Raw genomic sequence first — 17,753 nt, 5'->3', positions numbered from 1 at the left:
CCCAGAAGCAGCCAGTAGGACTCAAATGCCTCAATACATTAGCTGTAACAGTTTATAACTTCTACAATTGTGGACCGATTTTGATGAATGTGGTGTCATTGGAAAGAGCATATCATTGTGCACAAAATAGAACTATGCACTTTTATTATTATGACTGTACCGTTAGCGTCAGCTGAGAAAATAAGATAAAATAGCTGATTTTGGTATTGAAAATTGCTTCTATGCGCTTAAAAAGCAGGTCGGATTATGTTGCTGGATTCATAGCCAACAACACAATTACTCAGCTTTATATTTTGGATATTAGCCAATATATAGCTATTTTCTTGCAATTAAATTGGCTTTTTGCTGAAATATTTTACAAAATTTTTTTTAGAATTTTCTCAAAGTAAATATTATTTATTGCTAAAAAATAAATAAAGAAATAAAAATATTAAAATTTCAATTTTTTCCGCAAAATAAGTTTTTAATATTTTATTCATACCATATTTTGTTGTTGTTATTTGTATTGCATTATCAATTAGTTAATTATATTTTAGTTAATGTCTTTTCATTAGAATTAGGATTACAATGCAACTTAGCTCCTTCGCTGCTTAATTATTATTAGAATTTTCTTTTTTTCACCACAGCATCCTAATTTAGTAATTAAACGAAATTGTTAGCTCTGTATATGTGTGTATGTGTTTGTTATACTTATTATTATTGTTGTATAATACAAAGTATTGTTGGCTTGCATTAAGTTAAAGTTAATAGTAGTTATTAAGGATTAAATTTTTAGTTTAAAGAGTAAGCAAAACATTTTGTGTTGCTTATGGTTGTTGTTGTTTGCTTTATGTTAATTTAATTTAAATATACTTAGTATGTGTATAGAGTAAATGTTTAAATTGTTGGCGGTAGTCTAATGTTTTTTTAGGTATAAATTATATATTATAAATATCATATTAATAAACGCTACAATACGATTAACTATATTCATAAGGAGTTATAATTATATAATATAATATAATATAATATTTGATAATAAAATTATTTAGTTTAATTGTTTAATTGGTAAATTGTAAATGGAAACCCTTTCGCAGTGGCGCTTTACGATTTTGCTTTGCAATTTTTTTTTCGCACAAATTTTGGCAGCTGAAAAAGATTTTTCACTTCGAATTGCATTGCATTTTTCTTGCAAATTAATTGGCTTTAAATGTTGTTGTGGGAAGCTTTCAAATTGTATAATAAATTATAGTAAGTAACATTACATTAACATTTTTTTATATACAGTTGAACTTCCTTAATTTGAACTTCTTTAACACGAAGTTATCCATAACTCGTACTCTTGAATTGGCAATAGAAGTCCAATTTCATACAAATTATTATACCTTCCGTAACTCGAAGTCTCTGCAACTAGAAGTTTTTTTGTGGATAATGTTGATTCGAATTATGGAAGTTCAACTGTATTTTATAAATGTTTTTGAGTAGGTTTTGCTGTTGGTCATTAAAGAGCAATTTGGGCAAATTAGAGAGGGCAAAAAATATTTTTGAAAGCAACAAAAAAATTTTGCTAGAATATTGAAAAATCAAAAAAAAATTATAATAATTGAAATTTTAAATATTACAATTAAAGCTTTTTAAAGTAATTTTGAGCATTATTACTTACTCTCTCGCTCTCTTTTTCTCTCACATAGGCTTTAATAACTCCACAAGAGATTTTGTTGCGTGATATTTTTAACAATTTTTCCATACGAATTATTTTTCGGAATTATTATTTTTTTATTTCACAATAATTAATTTTAAGAATTTTTTTTTAATTTTTCACGACAACATTTTTTTCCACAAATATCTAATAACTTTTGCATCGTTTTTTCATCAAAGTTATTTTTTCAAAATTATTTTTCGGAATTTTTTTTATTTTTTTTTTTACCGAAAATTATTTTTGACAACTTTTTTCTAATGTTTTTCCTCAAATAATCGCTTTTGCTTATTTTTTCATCAAAATTTGGTCATCTCTTGTGCTCATATCTCAAAATTATGCATTTACATTACTCAAGAGTATATAATAAATATATCATACAATTTCTAATTACTTCCCACTACTTTTGTGAAACAAATTTCAATTATACTGAACTTAATTTAAGCATCAAAGTGTGTAAAGGCAATTAACACAAAACGTAAATTAACCGTCAAACGCACTTAAGTGTGTATTAGTATGTAAGGGCATACAGCCATTACAAATTGGCTACAGAGCGCGAAAGAAAACCTTCACTCGCGTACAACTGTTAATTTTTCACAAATACCGTTATACTTTTTTATAAAAAATCAATAACTACGAATTTGTAAGTAACTATTTAAAGTGTGTTTGTGTGTGTGTATGTGTGTATGTACTAAAATATAAATTTAACTAAATCGTATTAAACTTAAGGTTAAACGCTTAACAAAACTTACAAATACATATACATATATAATATAGAACTGCTGCAAACTTAACAAACATATTACAAACGCACTAAACCATTGCGAACGTGGACGTATAAGGCAGAATATAACAGTTACTTTGCAAAAAAATATATTTAGTTGGTTACTTTTATTTCAAATAAAAAAGCAATTATTTCTTTATATGCCAGTAAATAAGTAATGGTGTGTATGTGTGTATTAAGCAATCACTTTTTTATTATTTTCGGCACAAAATTATGCTTTTTTCACTTAAACATATTTAATTGCTTATTTTTCGAATATTTGCAATTTTAGTTTTGTTAAAGATTAGTTGGTTGTTGGTGTCTCGTTTACAATTTTACATTGAATTGCATTAGTTGAAGTTGAATGAATTAATAAATGTCTACAACTACAACATACAACGCGCTGCAATTTTTCGCTTACAAATTCTAAGGACATAATGCTAAAAATTATTTGTTTTTTTTTTGCTTATATAACTGTTTTATTTTAGTATTATTAGTATTAATTTTATTATTATGTTTATTACGCTTATTAGTAACGCCCCAAAAGGTTGGAGTTGACACATTCAGACACTTTGCTTTACGCTTACGTTTCAACGCTTTCATTTCACATTTCTCGTTTGCTTGCTGGCTTGGTTAGTTGCACATATTAGTTAGTTTTGGCTGCCATTATTTATGCACTTATTTCCTAATTTTTACTCTTTCGCTGCATATTATTTCCTCTTCTTCTTCTTTTTCTTTATTTATACGCTGCTTCTTACTTTATTTATAAGCTAGTTTCTCCGCCACTGCTGCTAGTGCTACTCTTACAACACTAGGAGTTATTTTCACAGTCATCGAGTTTGTGCTTCATACGGAAATTACTTAAAAGATCGGCGCAATTATTCACCATCATTAGGTAGTCGCCATTGTCTAGATTCGCTTGTTCAGTGGTTGTGTAGGCGTGACTATGTTGTGAATTGTTTTTGTCATTTCTGGAAGGTAAAAGAGAAATTTGGTATTAATTACAAATCAATATACATAAGTGACACAAATATATTTAAATTAAATTACATATACATAAGTGACACAAATATATTTAAATTAAAATTAAAAAAAAAAATAATAAAAAAACAGATAACATTTGTAAGACAATAAACAAAACATATGAAGTAATAATTAGTAAATTTAGTGTTAGTCTTCTAAAGGACGAAAAGACATAAATACATGAAACAATACAATAAAAACAAACACAAAATGAAATACAATAAAAAATAAATTTAAAGCTATTGTTGTAGCGTAAGAAAGCCTTCGCATATGGTTTGTGTGATTGCTAACGTTTTCACAATTTTTGTCTACAATAAATTCGGACTCATTCAATTTACCTTGATCAGACTCTCGTCTCAACAGGTTATGTGTGTAGTGTACAATAATACAGGATGTAACAAAATTATGTTTACTTTTAAGCTACCGAAACCCAATGACATCTAAGTCAAGACTTGTCATTCGTCAGGAGTCATTGGAAGAATCGAACAGCAGTTCGGTAAAATTTGCATTAGACAAGCGATTTTTGGCCATGACTGTACTAAATCTAAAACTTTGCTTTCCGATAGATGTCAACATTAAACCAACAAAATATTTGTAGAGATCTGTTTGCATCCCAAACTTAAGTGCTGAACATATAGACGACGACAAGCGACAAGCGACATCTGTCAAATATTAAAATACACGCGTTCTTATGGGCACAGATTTTTAGACAACAGCACGACTTCACCACAAAATGGTTGAAGTCTTCCCTGTCGCCAAATTAGAAATGTTTCTAATTTTGCCGACGACAATGACCGCTGTAGAGCTGCCACTAATATGTGAAATGTAAAATTATTCAAAGTTCTCACAAGTATGACGTTATTTTGTCAGCAGAAACGTAAAATAGCTTTGATATATCATTTATAATAACAATCGATTATTTAAAACAAATAAATCGCCAATTTTTACATTTTTTGCACAAATAATTTCACTTTAAACTAAATATGTAAATTTTATTGAAGTGAAAGATTTTAGTACGGCAACAATGAAATTGCTGTTTGATATGTCGCTGCCGTCTTCAAAATGTTCAAGACGCTGGCTTCAAAGCGACATTTGTAATCAGCCGTCGCTACGTCGTGTCGTGTCGCCGCGTTTGTGTTCAGCACATTATTCTCAACTGTCAAAATGTCACTTTTTGAGCCGCATTCTCGACATTTGCACGGAATACGCATGCTGTCAGAAAGATGTTCAAAAGTAGTAGCTAGCGACGGCCAATATTTTGAATAACATTTTTGTAACCGTACAAAAAAAGCCTTAAATTTACAAACAAATGGCGGAAGCAAAGTTGTAGACCTAATATCTTTGAAGTATTTTACTAATTTTTCTTTCTTTTATTTTCTTTTTAATTAATTTCTGAATTTTAATCAATTTATTTTATCGGGAAATAACTTATTACTCTCGGCTGGGTATTGAACCGAACTATTTTTTCCGAGAGATAGAGTCACAAGTAAAAAACGTGTATTCTCCGATTTTAGAAGTTTCCAAAATCGAAATATTTTCTTTCGAAGTCCGAAAAAAATACTTATTTGAAAGCATTAGTACTAATTTTAAGATATAGATAATAAAAAAATATAAAAAATATGGGTATAAACTACCATTCCCTATTTTTGAAAGGTGGATAACATTTATTTATTAGTTTTGAAAATTGGATGTTCGAAAAAAATAAAAAAAAAATATATTTCGAAGAATAGTTAACTAATTTTCAAAAATTGTTGCAGAATTTGGATTTTATCCATATTTTGGATTTATTAGTGACTAAATCCTGTAAGTAATACTAATTATTTTTAAGAATCCATTTTTTGAACTTTGAAGCCAAATATTTGTAAGTTAACTTAAAAAATCGAAGAATTCACACTTTTTTCTTATGAATCAATAGATTTGGAAAAAATAAACCAATACCCAGAAAAAAGTCGATTTTGCCGTATAGTATTATTAGTCTGAACTTTTTCCAAAGACTTCAATTCGCAATTTTTTTTTTTGTATTTTTCCGCAACATTTTTTCCAATATTACACATATAAAAGCGGACAACACAACTACAAATATTTACTAATTTTGATACTAAACAAAACATTCATAAACATTATAACGATTATTATGAATTTAGATGTACTTACTGCCCGATAAGTTCAGCTGAACTGTTAATTTTGGTAATTTCGGCAAATTAAATTGAACAAAGTTTTAAAGTGCGAAAATGCAACTATCAATAATATTGTGCAGATTAAATTCCCCAGACCTCATTAATGAGCTACGGAATTGTATTATTTGAGCTTCTCTTTTGATATTTTCACTAGTAGTACACTATTGAATTTTTTTCATTTTCAATTCACATATTTTAGAAAGTCAGTCATAAATAAATCAGAATTTTTGTTTAGCGTCAATACACCAGATAGACCCAAAGAGGGCAGCTTTATAGTTTTAAAAAGGCCTGATATGTGTGGAGGGGTCAGTACTGAATTGGAAAAAAATATTTAAAAAATTAATAAAAGCTTAAATAAAAAAATTAAAATTAATACATAAAAATAAAAAAATTAAATAAGAAAAAAAATAAAACAACAAATTAAAATAAAATTACTAAATAATAAATAAATAGGTCGATTGAAAATTAAAATAGATAAATAAAAACTAAAATAAAATATTTAAACTAAAAAATGTTCATAAAAAAATAAAGATACGAGCATGTTCGAAAATGTCAGAAAGTGCTTTAAAATTAATTATTCATCTAAGCTCTTATCTATACCTTAAACCATAAAAATTAAAATCAAATCTAAAACACTCGCTCAACTCACTTATTTTGTGTAATGTTTGTCAACATATTTTGTGTCATAATCACAGCGTTCTCCAGTTCCTTTAGCATCAGTGAGTCCTCACAATTCTTCAGATTCGCATGCAATTGCATAACGGTCTGTGTTGTTGTGTACAAATTGTTGATCACATTGTGCACTTGTGATTTTGCTACAAGACAAATATATATAATTTTCATACAAATACTAAGATTAAAAACAAATGCAAACTCACGATCACTGCCATCGATGGTGCCAAATTCGGGCGCCTCAAAAGCGCCACGTTGCTTCATCACATTCGGACTGTTGAGCACTTTGTTCTTATGATCGAAGGTTAAATTACGCGGGCGTGGTGGCACTATTGGTTTGGAGTTGGACGTACCGGCGGGTGTCTCCTCAGAGCTGGAATCGTCCTGCAGTGGAGCGGCTGATGGAACATAGGAGAGAGATGAAGAATGTTATAAAAATAAATATAGAATAGTTTTATTCAGAAAAATTTCTATTTTACATACCGTTACTGAAATTTGGTTGTAAGCCCTTTCGTCGGTTGTTGTTGCCATTTGAATTCTTGTTGACATACTGACGATTGGCGGCTGGTGAAAAAAACAAAACAATTAAGTTAATAATATATGGAGGCAACTGACATTTCCTACTACTCCACTTACCCGTTGGACCATTGCTACGATTTTGGTTGTTGCCACTGCTTCGGCCACGATTGCTGTCCTCATTCTCAGAGTCGCTCTAAAAATTAAAATTATTATAAATATAAAATATTTTTAAAAGAATAGAATATTATAAAATAATAAAATAATATAAAAATATATATAAATATAATTTGAAAATATTTTTTGAAAATTTCAACATTTTTGGAAAATATTTCTTTTTTGAAAAATACAAAATATAGTTTTGATTCTATATCACTTTAAATATTTTGTAGTTTTTAATTTTTTTAGATATTTGTTATTGTTATTGTAATACATACCGCTTGATTTAGCACACCAATAGATGAACTCGATGCACCCAATCCACCAGCAGAGCTCTTCAGTTGCAAACTATTTCGCTTATTCGCCGATCTTGTTGTCGTACTGTTGCGATAGACTACACCGGGATTCTTCAACTGACTGCCGTTTGACTTTCCAGCTGAAATTGATGTCAGATAGTCAATAAAATTTCTTATATACAGATTTGAAGGTACTTACATTTGCCTAGGTTTCCCATATGCAAGTCACTGAGCGAACAAGAGCGACGCATTGAGGAGTCTTCGACTGGCATTGGCAGCAGACTTTTTGGATTGCCTGTGAAAGGTAATGAAAAATTTTATAATCAGACAGGAATATTTGTTTAAAAATTATATTTATAAAAATAAATTTTTTTTCATTATATATTATATGAGTTTAACTAATAATGACAAAAAATAATAAATAATAATAATTCAATAAAATAATAAAAAATTAATAGTAGAAAGAAAACACAATAATAATATTAGTAATATATGGTATAATAAATTTAAATGCTTTAAATGAGCTAAAAGTTGGATGGAATAGAAAATAGAAACTGATTTTTTTCATTAAATGAGAATATGTATGTATCTCGTGCTTATGAGTATGAGTTGAAAAAGGTGGATGAAAGCATGGATAACGGTGCTTAATTGCTCATTGGAGACACAAAAGAAAACAACAACAAAATTGCCACCAAATCAACCGAAATTCATTGTAAAAAATATTATTTAAAAAAACAACAGTGCGGCGGTGAAGAAAACACGTAAAATATTCGAAAAAAACCAACAACAAAAATTGTGTTTCAAAATAATTATGAAGTAAAGATGCTTTTGAACGCACGCAGCAAACCTCGATCCTTCTCATCGAAATCAATGCGCATCTTTTCGCTCTCATGTTCAACCACATTCTCGTCCGCCTCCACATCCGAATCGGCCTTCACCTCCTTCGCCAGCTCAACTTCATCCTCATCCGTGGATGAGGAGTGCGCAGCTGGTGGTGATTTGCCGAACAGATCGGTGCGCTCCAGCACATCCGGCAAACTTATATTACGCTTGATGTGACGCGCGTAGGCGCACAAATCCGCATCATTGCTGTCGGCACGTATGCGCCGCTGCTCATTCTCGATATCCTTCTCGATACCCTTGGCGAGCATATCGAAATTCATTGTCAAACTCTTCACATAACCCTTCTGTTTGGAGTTGCATTCGAAGGGACGCATGCGCGACTCGGTGGCAATGCGTATTTGCTCCAGCTTGCGCTCTTCCATTTCGATTAATTTCTGTATGATATCGATTTTCTTAGCGATATTCTTACACTGATTACTTGTGGTCGTGTCGGCGGCGGTCGTCTTCTCCACATTGGCCATATTCTTTTTGTGCTTGGCATCGCGCTCGCGCTCCTGCTGTATCTCGTCGACCACCGCTTGCAGTTCGGGTTTGGTATATAATTTCAGACTGTCCATATTCATATTCTCATGTTCGTTGCCATTTTCCGCTATGTACATCTCGAAGGAACGCTCGCCACCATAATCGCTTGGCAGACTGCCTACAATGGGCGGTGGCGACTCGACGTTGCGGTTGATATCGTTTAGCGGACACATCGCTGTAGTTTCGCGCTCCATTGTTGCGCAGGCGGAGTAAGCGGACGCGGTGCTGCCGCTGCTGCATGACGACGAACGCTTCTCGCTGGGCGTATACTTGATTTGCGAGACTGTGTTGAAGCGCACCGCCACCTTGGGGCGACCGCGTGTGCGCATGCTTGTGGCACGCCGCGACGCTGGCGCATTCTTAGCGCTGGTATCAAATTTCGAAACCTTTTTCAAACAACTGTGTGTTGTGAGCGCGCCACTGCTGACAGAAGGGCGCATGCCGCTCGCTTTTTTCGTTTGCAACTCGGCTTGCTTCTCGCGCTCGAACTTTTGTAGATTGCGTTCGAATTTGCGCACGACGCTGGCGGTGCGCGACTGACAGCGCACATCGGTGGTGTCCACATCGAAGGCGCAGTACTTGGGCGCTGTGTCACGTGGCGCGCTGCTGGCATGCGCCGTCTCCACAGTAGACGTGAGTGTTGAGATGAGATTTTGCGGCTTTGCTGGCACAGGTGGTTTTGGTTTCACCGCTTTCTTGGTAAACAGCTTGTCATCGTAAGTGTTGCGTTCCACTTGTAACGGATTTGTAGTGCGTTGCAGGCGTTGTTGCGCAAAGTCCTGACTGAGACTCTTGTTGACGCCCGAATTGTATTGCTTGTTCTTAGAGCTGAGCGTCGGTATGTCTTCCGCTTTGGCGCCAACACTGGCTCGCGGCGTATCAGCAATACGTGGATATGTTTTCGAGTTGGGCAGCTTCTTTTGCATTATAGGCGTTTTCTGGCGCACACTTTCCGTTTTGAAATTCTCTAAATTGTAACTGGACACATCAAAGCTCTCGTAAGGCAACGGCGAATGCTGCAGATTGCGCTGCTGCATGTAGTAATCAAAGCTGCCATAAGCATTCGGACTGGACCCGTACGACTTGGTCACCAGCTGTGTGGTATTGGCAGCGGCGGCGCTCACCGGTCCATGCAGTATGAAGTTGCGAATGCCAGCATGACGTTGCATTTGTGTTTCCATAGGCGCGCTCTTGCAGTCGCTCTCATCCGAGAGTATGCTCTCCATGCTATTGCAATAGCTGCCGTCATCCAAAAACTCATCGGATAACAGTGACTCCTGACTCTTGCGCTCACCAAACTGCGAAGTGAGAAAGAAACTGGCACTCGAGTGCCGTTGTGTCTCGAGAAAACGCGCTTCTTCAATGCGACGCGTCTCTGCCTGTTGCTCTGGCGCCAATATGTCGGATAGTGAAACATTGCGATGACACTGATAGAACTCCTGATAGATATAATACTCGGACACGGCGCGCTTAGGCGGTGTTACCGCGCCTGGTGAGTGCAGTTGATAGGGTAGCGTGTGTGTTAGGTGTGGCCCAGCGGTGGGCGTTGCCAAAGGCGGCTGTCGGCCTGCCGCATAAACTGGTGGCGAAAGACAAGACGGCACTGATTGCGATGCCACAAGCTGTGAGTAACGTCCGCCCAATTTAGCGTCATACAAATCAACGCCGATATCATCTAGATCACCATACTTTTTCTGTATCTCCTCAATCATTTTCTCGGTATCGGCCTGTATCATGTCGAGTATGGTGCGGGCATCCTCCGCGTACACCGAATGACGCTTCGGTTCCGTGATAATAATGCTACTCTTATTATCCGCCGACCATTCGACCTCCTCATGCACCGGTGACACCGGACACGACTTATAGTGCTTCAGTATGCTCGGCGTGCGACGCGCATTGCCCGCCGGGTTGCGTTTGACGCGCGTGTGCTGACCTTGTGCGGGCAGTGTGGAGCTATTAAAGGCGCCCGACTGCTTGCCGCTGTGCGTTTGCGCTTGTGCGCGCGGTGTGGTACTACGCGCGTTGGGCGCCATGAAGGGCACACCAGGCGGTGGATGTATTTGGTGGACACCAACATGATGCGGATATGGTGGATAGTGTTGTTGCACTTGACGCATTGCTTGACAGCTCTGCTGCAACACCGAACGTGATGCAGCGCAATTGAAGAAATGTTGTGGTTGCTGTTGTTGTTGTTCCTGACTAAACGATTGCTGGAGTGGTGAACGTGGATACGGTGGATATTGTTGTGAAGTTTGGAATTGTTGTTGTTGCGCAGATATTTGTTGTGTTTGTAGCGACATCTGTTGCTGTTGTTGTGGTAATGTTTGTTGTTGTTGTAATGGGGAGTTATAATAGCTAGCGTACTGTGTGGGTTCATTAAGAGGAGCTACTGATTAGTAAGGCATATATTAGTGGTTCAAGTAAAGTTAGCAGTTTAGCAATATATTAAGTCCAAATATTTAAATTTACAACAAGCCGCATGTTCGGGGGAAGAGAAAATACGGAACATAGTGAGAGATATAAATTTGATGAGCGTACGAATAGAGCGGTTAATATTATTATATATGTTGATAGTATATTTATAAAGTACTAAGTAGGGGCCAAAGAATGATAGGAATTATTGATAGAAGCTGCTATAAATATGATCTTAAATTATATGACTTTTATTTTGTTTTAAAATTATCTTGGATCTGCAATTTGTATAGCAATAGTCGATTTATTTATTTTTAATTACATTGAAATTAGTTTAATTGAATTCATTAAAGCCTACAAGTTTAATATATATCCACATTAAATAAATCAGGTTATTTCAATTCAATTTAATCTATACAATTCAGTAAATCTAAATCCATATAATTTAATTCAGTTAATTTCAACTCAATTCAATTTAGTCAGTCATAATCACTTCAAATATGCTTATTTGAATTCAATTTAATTAGTACACCATAAATACTCAATTCAATCAAATTAAATTGAATTCAATTAATTTTAATTTAATTCAATTAATTTATAGTTACATATAATATATAAAAATGTAAAGTTTTTAAAATCTGCTGACTTTAATAACTGAATTTTGCTCATTTCACTCACCTGTCTTTGCATAACGGTTAGCGGCAGCCGCCGATCTCGACGCATTATCCATATTGCCCGCTAGACTTAGATCCGAAATACTATGACTGCCACGCAGTGAGCGATAACCGACCTGATAAAAATGTTAAAATATATTTAAAAACAAGCTCCTAAACAATAGAATTGACTAGTAAACTATGAAACAGTTATTAAAATTAATATGTTCAACATTTACAAGACAAAGCGCTGACATGTAATTACATATGCGTTTATGTATATGTAAGTATGTATTTATTTATGTACAGGATTATTGTAATTAGTAAAGCAAAAAGTAATGCTTCTTAGTTATCTCACTCCTTTAACTAAAAAGCCACGACTGACAGATTACTTTTTTTAATCCGCTTCAAATTCACACGCAAATCTTTAATCTTTATTCCGGTCAATATGTTTGCCTTTACAACTATTCACATGCGTTTCTTATTTTGAGTTTGCTTCTTTTCTTGTTAACCTTTCACTTTGTTTGCCTGCAGCTCTTCTCTATTTATAGTTTGATATTAATCGCATCGCGTGTGTAGCTAATTCCACACTTTGTTCGTAGCGCGTTGAGCATCTCCTTTCCTTCGACTGCTTGTTGTGTTATGCTGTGCGTGTTAATGCTGAAGTTACCATCAGGGTGGTAGTGGTATAACAAGCATCGGTGGTTCAGTGGTAGAATGCTCGCCTGCCACGCGGGCGGCCCGGGTTCGATTCCCGGCCGATGCAAATTACTTTTTTGCATTTATTTTTACGATATTTTATGATAAATATGTATTATTATTATTAGTTTAAGATTGTTTATAATAAGCATTCAGGTTTATTTGACATAATTTAAATTATTTAATGGTTATATCTTTAGTAGTATAGATGTAAGCTAAGAGTTAAATATTATTTCAAATATCTGCCTAGTGTGTAAATAGTCCTCCGAAATGTTATATTCGCTGATTTTTTTTAATCTCTTCAACTATTAAAATACCGAACAACAAATGATGTGATGGATTCTAATACCTAATCATACATCTTTCTTATTAGACAAATTTTAATAACTAAAATTGAACTGATTTCTAAATGCAAAAACTATTTTAAGAATAGCTTGCATCAATATTTTTTTCCAAAAGTCCTTAAAATAACCTGATATATCGAAATCTGTGATCTGTTCCCACTACCGTCAAGTCTAAATATTCGGAACGGATTGCAAGTGTCACTTGCTAGTATAATAGAATCCAGTCGATTGAGTCGATTATATTTTCATTTGCTATTGTGTAACTTGATCGACAAAATTCAAAAATCTCTAGCGATTGAAAAATTTGTGTCGACAAATGAGCGATCACAGTCGTTGGTTGAGCGATTGATCGACACTCACAATAGCACCAGTAGTCGATCATCGCTCAGTAGTCGTTTATCTACTGCCAGTCGACACTCGCAATAGGGGTGTATCTATCTTTAGTATCTTCAAATTGAAAACATTGTTGAACAATATTTGGTGAATAGTTTTTGTCGCTACAAAAAAACAAAAAAATATAAAACTCGAAAACTACTGTGCCGATTTCAAAAAATTTTCACCATTGGAAAGCTAGATTCACCCCGAGTAATATAGGCTATATTTATTGCTAGAATCTCAACTTTCTGGAAATAGTTCCCAGGTGAGGGTATCAAAGAGACTCCTTGATGAAGAATCTTAATCTGAAACTGAAAATCGTCCTAGAAGTCATTCTCTTCGCATCGCAATCACGTGCCAGAGAGTCGAATAATGAACGCTCGCATCTGCTTGCTGAACAAAATTTCGAAACCTCCCAAGTACGCGCTTGAGAGTCGAGTACGAAGCGTATGCAGCGGCTTGAAGAACAAAATATTAAAAATATACAAGCTCGCACTAGGAGAAAGGCAACGGACACAAAAGACTAGAGGTCGTAATCAAGTTTTAGCTCATTGCAAATAATATATAATTTCATGTTCGAATTTTCCTCATTTTACTTTTTTTTTTTAAATGAACCCACGCAAGAAACGACAATGTACATACATATGTTTGAGAGAGTGTGTATAAGTGTATAAAAACTTATAACTTTTGAAATGTTTGTTTAAGCCCGTGCGAAGCCGGAGTGGTCTGCTGTATTCTATTAAAGATGAAGTAATGTTTCATGAGAATATCCTTCTTATTTTAGGTATTATGATTTTTTGATAGAATATTTAACAAATATAACCCTCAAAAAACGATTCGTTAGTACGACTTATTTCACAAATCAATTTAATAAATATATCGACTGTTCGAAAGCTAGTATGGGAACCTAGAAAAGGTGATTACGTAAAATTTTTCGAAAGAAAAATCATTCTGTGCCAATATTGTAAGGTAACTTGATCCCAATTAAGCTATAACGAAAATTTGAATTTTTCAAACCAGCATATTCAAGACTCGATATTTAATTCTATCTATAACAATAATTTAAATATCAGAAATCAAACTACCTAACTGATCTTAAGTAAAATTTTTTAACAAAATGTCATTGAAACTAAATAAAATGGTAATGAAAATATAACTGTAAATGTTTAAAAATGTTTGTTTGTGCATTAAAACTCATATTATCCATTAAAAGCCAATATAAATCAGTAAAACTGTCGCGCTTTGTGCAACAGTATATAATTTAGTACATCAAACTATTTAAAAAAAAATCGGAAATGAAAGCGACATTCAGATGCATGCGTTTTTGGTCAAACAAATATTGAAAAACTATAATATTAATGAAATTTTATGAAATTCTTTTACAAATGCAGATATGTATGTGCCATGAGACATCAATGGTGTGCACATAATTAATGGTTTCAATTAAGCGAAATAAAGTAGAAAAGCGAAATTATTATGGCAATGCGTATGTGTGAATATATACACCAGTTTTAGTAGAGAGAGAGAGAGACGTAAGGCTTCAATAAAGCGTCACATGTTATTAGACTGCCTTAGTAGTGCGTTTTACAGAAATTGTTACAGCGTGTTCGTTTTAGATATTTCTCACCTCCGGTATTGCATTCAACCTCTTAACTCCATTTTTACGTGCGCCCTAAGCACAAAACGTCGTGTACAACCCGTCAAAAACAAATACAAACACCAAACAGGAAATTTTTTTATATTTTTTTTGGTTTTGGTTGGGTGTTTTTGGTCAATCAAGACACATATAAGAGAGACAGACACAGGATTAGGGACGAAACAAATAAAAAATATTTAAGTGAATATAAACGCTTACAAATGCGATTATCATAGATATAATATATAAGGAAATATATATGTGAATCAAAGTGTGTACTTACATTTTCCAACTGTTGTTTCACCTCGCTGATCACCTTCAGTAGCTCGTCCTTCTTCGTGCTGGTAAACGATTTTGTTATTGTGGACGCATTGGATACCGGTTTGCCGTTCTCTGTATTATGTTTGGCACTAATACTGCGTCGATCTGCAAAATTTACAACATTTTAGTCAAACTTAATTCATTTCTTTCCGTGAATTACAACTCACTTGTGCTGCCACGTTCTAGCATGCTGCCTGGACCCTCGGGCAAAGCGGCCTGCAAGAAAGTGCTTGTCGCTTGCGGTATACTCTCCGAGCTACCACCTAGTGTGGAAGCCAGCGAACGCTCGGCATTCTCAGCGCTCGGTGTGGAGCCTTCGTCCTCGGTGTCGGAGGTACCGGTGCCCGTGCCAGTGCTAGCGGTGTGTGTGCTGCCATTACCTGGCAGCGTAAGACCGGCTTTATCGAATTTCTGTCGCCGCATCGATTTGCGCAGTTCGTCCTCATTCATGGCGGTCACTTTGAAGTCACTGGAAAATTTTGAAAAACACATAAATTAAAAAAAAACTGCTGAAACTCCCATCAATCACTTACGTTGGTGTGCTGGGCGAAATGTTGTTGTAGAACATGCCGTGATCGGAGCTGGTGCGTTCACCATCTGAAATATCTTCGACATCGCCATCATGCTCATTGGATTGTGGATCGAAACGCAGACCTGGCTTGCGCTTCTCAGGTGCCAAGCGATTGGCCGCTGTGCCACCATTACTGCCGGTCACTGTTGGCACTGTACCGCTATTATTGCTGCCAATGAATTTCAATTCGCGTCGCGTTTCCATACCGGAGTCAATTGATGAATCTTCACTGAGGTAAGTCTGGTTGTACATAATGTCCTTGGATGATGCGCTATTGTAGTCGGATGTTTGTGTATTGCCCATACCACCGCCACTCACAACGACACCAACACCACCGCCAACGCCACCCATACCCATACCACCAACGCTTGACGACACAGTGCCCAAAGGACTTTCCGAATTCGAACGCAGATCGTCCGGGTCGAAGGGACCACGTTGTGCCCAACGGCCACGCGCACGCGGCACACCACCAACACCTAATTGACTGGGTGACGAACTCAAATTGGACGTCGACGAGGCGGACTGCATGGCGGAGACGGTTGAGCCGGGTATGGAGACACCACCACTCTCATCCGCATTCGCCGCAGCCTTTCGTTTCGCCCACTGCGGTAATTGTCCCACGTCAGAGAATTTATAGCCTGGCGTCAGCGCTGGCTCCTCGGTAAACATTGACGGCGACACGATGAATTTGTGTGGTGTGGCCGTCTCCTCCATTTCATGTGTTGGCGACTCGACAATAATGCCCTCCGGTGTGGCGATAATAGAACCGGGTCGGGGTGGTAGTGGCGCATGGCCAGAACGTAATCGCTGTTGTGAGAGACGCGCTTGCATTGTGACAATCATATCGTGCGGCACTTGCCACACAAAAATGCAACCATCACCGCTGGCCGAAATGAGATGACGACAGTCGTTGGTAAATTTGAGCCCGGTGACCAGCTCACTGTGGCCATACATGCGTGCCATGCACTCATTCGAATAGTAATCGTAGACTGCAAGCGTTTTGTCGGTGCACGAGGTGGCCACATAAATGCCGCTGGGATCGAGGCTGAGCTTAATCAAACTGCCCTCGTCCGAGTGTGAACCCTTGAAGGTTTTTGTGTGTTTGGCGTTTTGTGTGCCATAGACGCGTATATTGCGATCCTGGCAGGCGGTGAGTATGTGTTTGGCATTTGAGTCCACTTCCATGTCGTACAATGTCGTTTTGCCGGAGGTGTTTGTGCCGCGCAGGAAAATATTGCCCTGTAGGGAAAACGAGATAATTAGAATATGTGAATTGAGGGGAGTTTATCACATTATTTACCTGGAAGGTCCTGAACATAATCGACTTATCGGCACCACAGGAAATCATCTGGAAGTTGAGTCCGGCACCCACAAATCTGATTGAAGTTATGGAGGACGAGTGATCGTCCAAAGTCTGCAGCAGCAAATAGTCTTGCGACACATCGAACACGTGTATTAGACGATCGCGACTTGCGCTCGCCAACAACTTTCGTTCGATTTTCTCATTCGAATACTCGAGACACAGCACTTCCGATTCATGCGCCTCAATTGTCATGATTAGTTTTGAGTTCGCCAAATTATAGATTCTTATGTTGCCGCAACGATCGCCGCTGGCTAAATGCTGCAACTCCGGACTAATTCGTATGCAGCGCACACCATTGCGACCATCATAGGCGGTATTGGAGTTTTTATCGCCCGCAAGATCTTGATCCTTGATATAATTCATTTCCTCATCGATGTACATAATTTTCAACAATTCCTTGGAGTAGATATTTTTACGATAATTTTCGGTGTTTGTGCAGCCGTCAAGACCCCACACGCGAATCGTATCGTCCGAGGAGCATGTAACAAACGACTCTTCGGGCAGTGTATCCGACAACTCGCGCTCCATATTGTATGGCACAGTTTCCACGCCCCAAATGCAGGTGGAATGATAGAGAAAAGAGTGCGATTTGCCCACACGTTTTATATCCCGCATATCCCATATGTAGAGTGAATGATCATTGTACACGCAACTGACCTGTAGGACATAAGAG

At 36.3% G+C, this 17,753-nt stretch overlaps 1 protein-coding gene and 1 non-coding gene across 2 annotated transcripts in view; one reads left to right on the top strand and one right to left on the bottom strand.

Annotated features, from left to right (window-relative positions):
• Positions 1 to 2,926: 2,926 nt before the first annotated feature.
• LOC105215248 (uncharacterized) overlaps positions 2,927 to 17,753 on the bottom strand; it is an 88,104-nt gene continuing 73,277 nt past the window's right edge. The window contains exons 6-19 of the mRNA XM_054226501.1: positions 17,018 to 17,737; positions 15,680 to 16,956; positions 15,314 to 15,615; positions 15,109 to 15,251; positions 14,817 to 14,861; positions 11,797 to 11,908; positions 8,096 to 11,092; positions 7,481 to 7,576; positions 7,264 to 7,421; positions 6,947 to 7,022; positions 6,794 to 6,874; positions 6,517 to 6,708; positions 6,288 to 6,453; positions 2,927 to 3,409 (exon numbers count right to left, since the gene is read on the bottom strand). Of these exons, the coding sequence (XP_054082476.1) occupies positions 3,250 to 3,409; positions 6,288 to 6,453; positions 6,517 to 6,708; positions 6,794 to 6,874; positions 6,947 to 7,022; positions 7,264 to 7,421; positions 7,481 to 7,576; positions 8,096 to 11,092; positions 11,797 to 11,908; positions 14,817 to 14,861; positions 15,109 to 15,251; positions 15,314 to 15,615; positions 15,680 to 16,956; positions 17,018 to 17,737 (6,525 nt within the window). The 3' untranslated portion in view covers positions 2,927 to 3,249. The remainder of the gene's footprint in view (positions 3,410 to 6,287; positions 6,454 to 6,516; positions 6,709 to 6,793; positions 6,875 to 6,946; positions 7,023 to 7,263; positions 7,422 to 7,480; positions 7,577 to 8,095; positions 11,093 to 11,796; positions 11,909 to 14,816; positions 14,862 to 15,108; positions 15,252 to 15,313; positions 15,616 to 15,679; positions 16,957 to 17,017; positions 17,738 to 17,753) is intronic.
• Positions 12,467 to 12,537, top strand: Trnag-gcc (transfer RNA glycine (anticodon GCC)). Its single transcript has one exon. It is a non-coding gene; the product is annotated as a tRNA-Gly (tRNA).

This window comes from Zeugodacus cucurbitae, chromosome 3, assembly GCF_028554725.1.
Source record: "Zeugodacus cucurbitae isolate PBARC_wt_2022May chromosome 3, idZeuCucr1.2, whole genome shotgun sequence".
Classification (NCBI taxonomy): domain Eukaryota; kingdom Metazoa; phylum Arthropoda; class Insecta; order Diptera; family Tephritidae; genus Zeugodacus; species Zeugodacus cucurbitae.
This window is presented reverse-complemented; position numbering and strand designations above follow the sequence as displayed.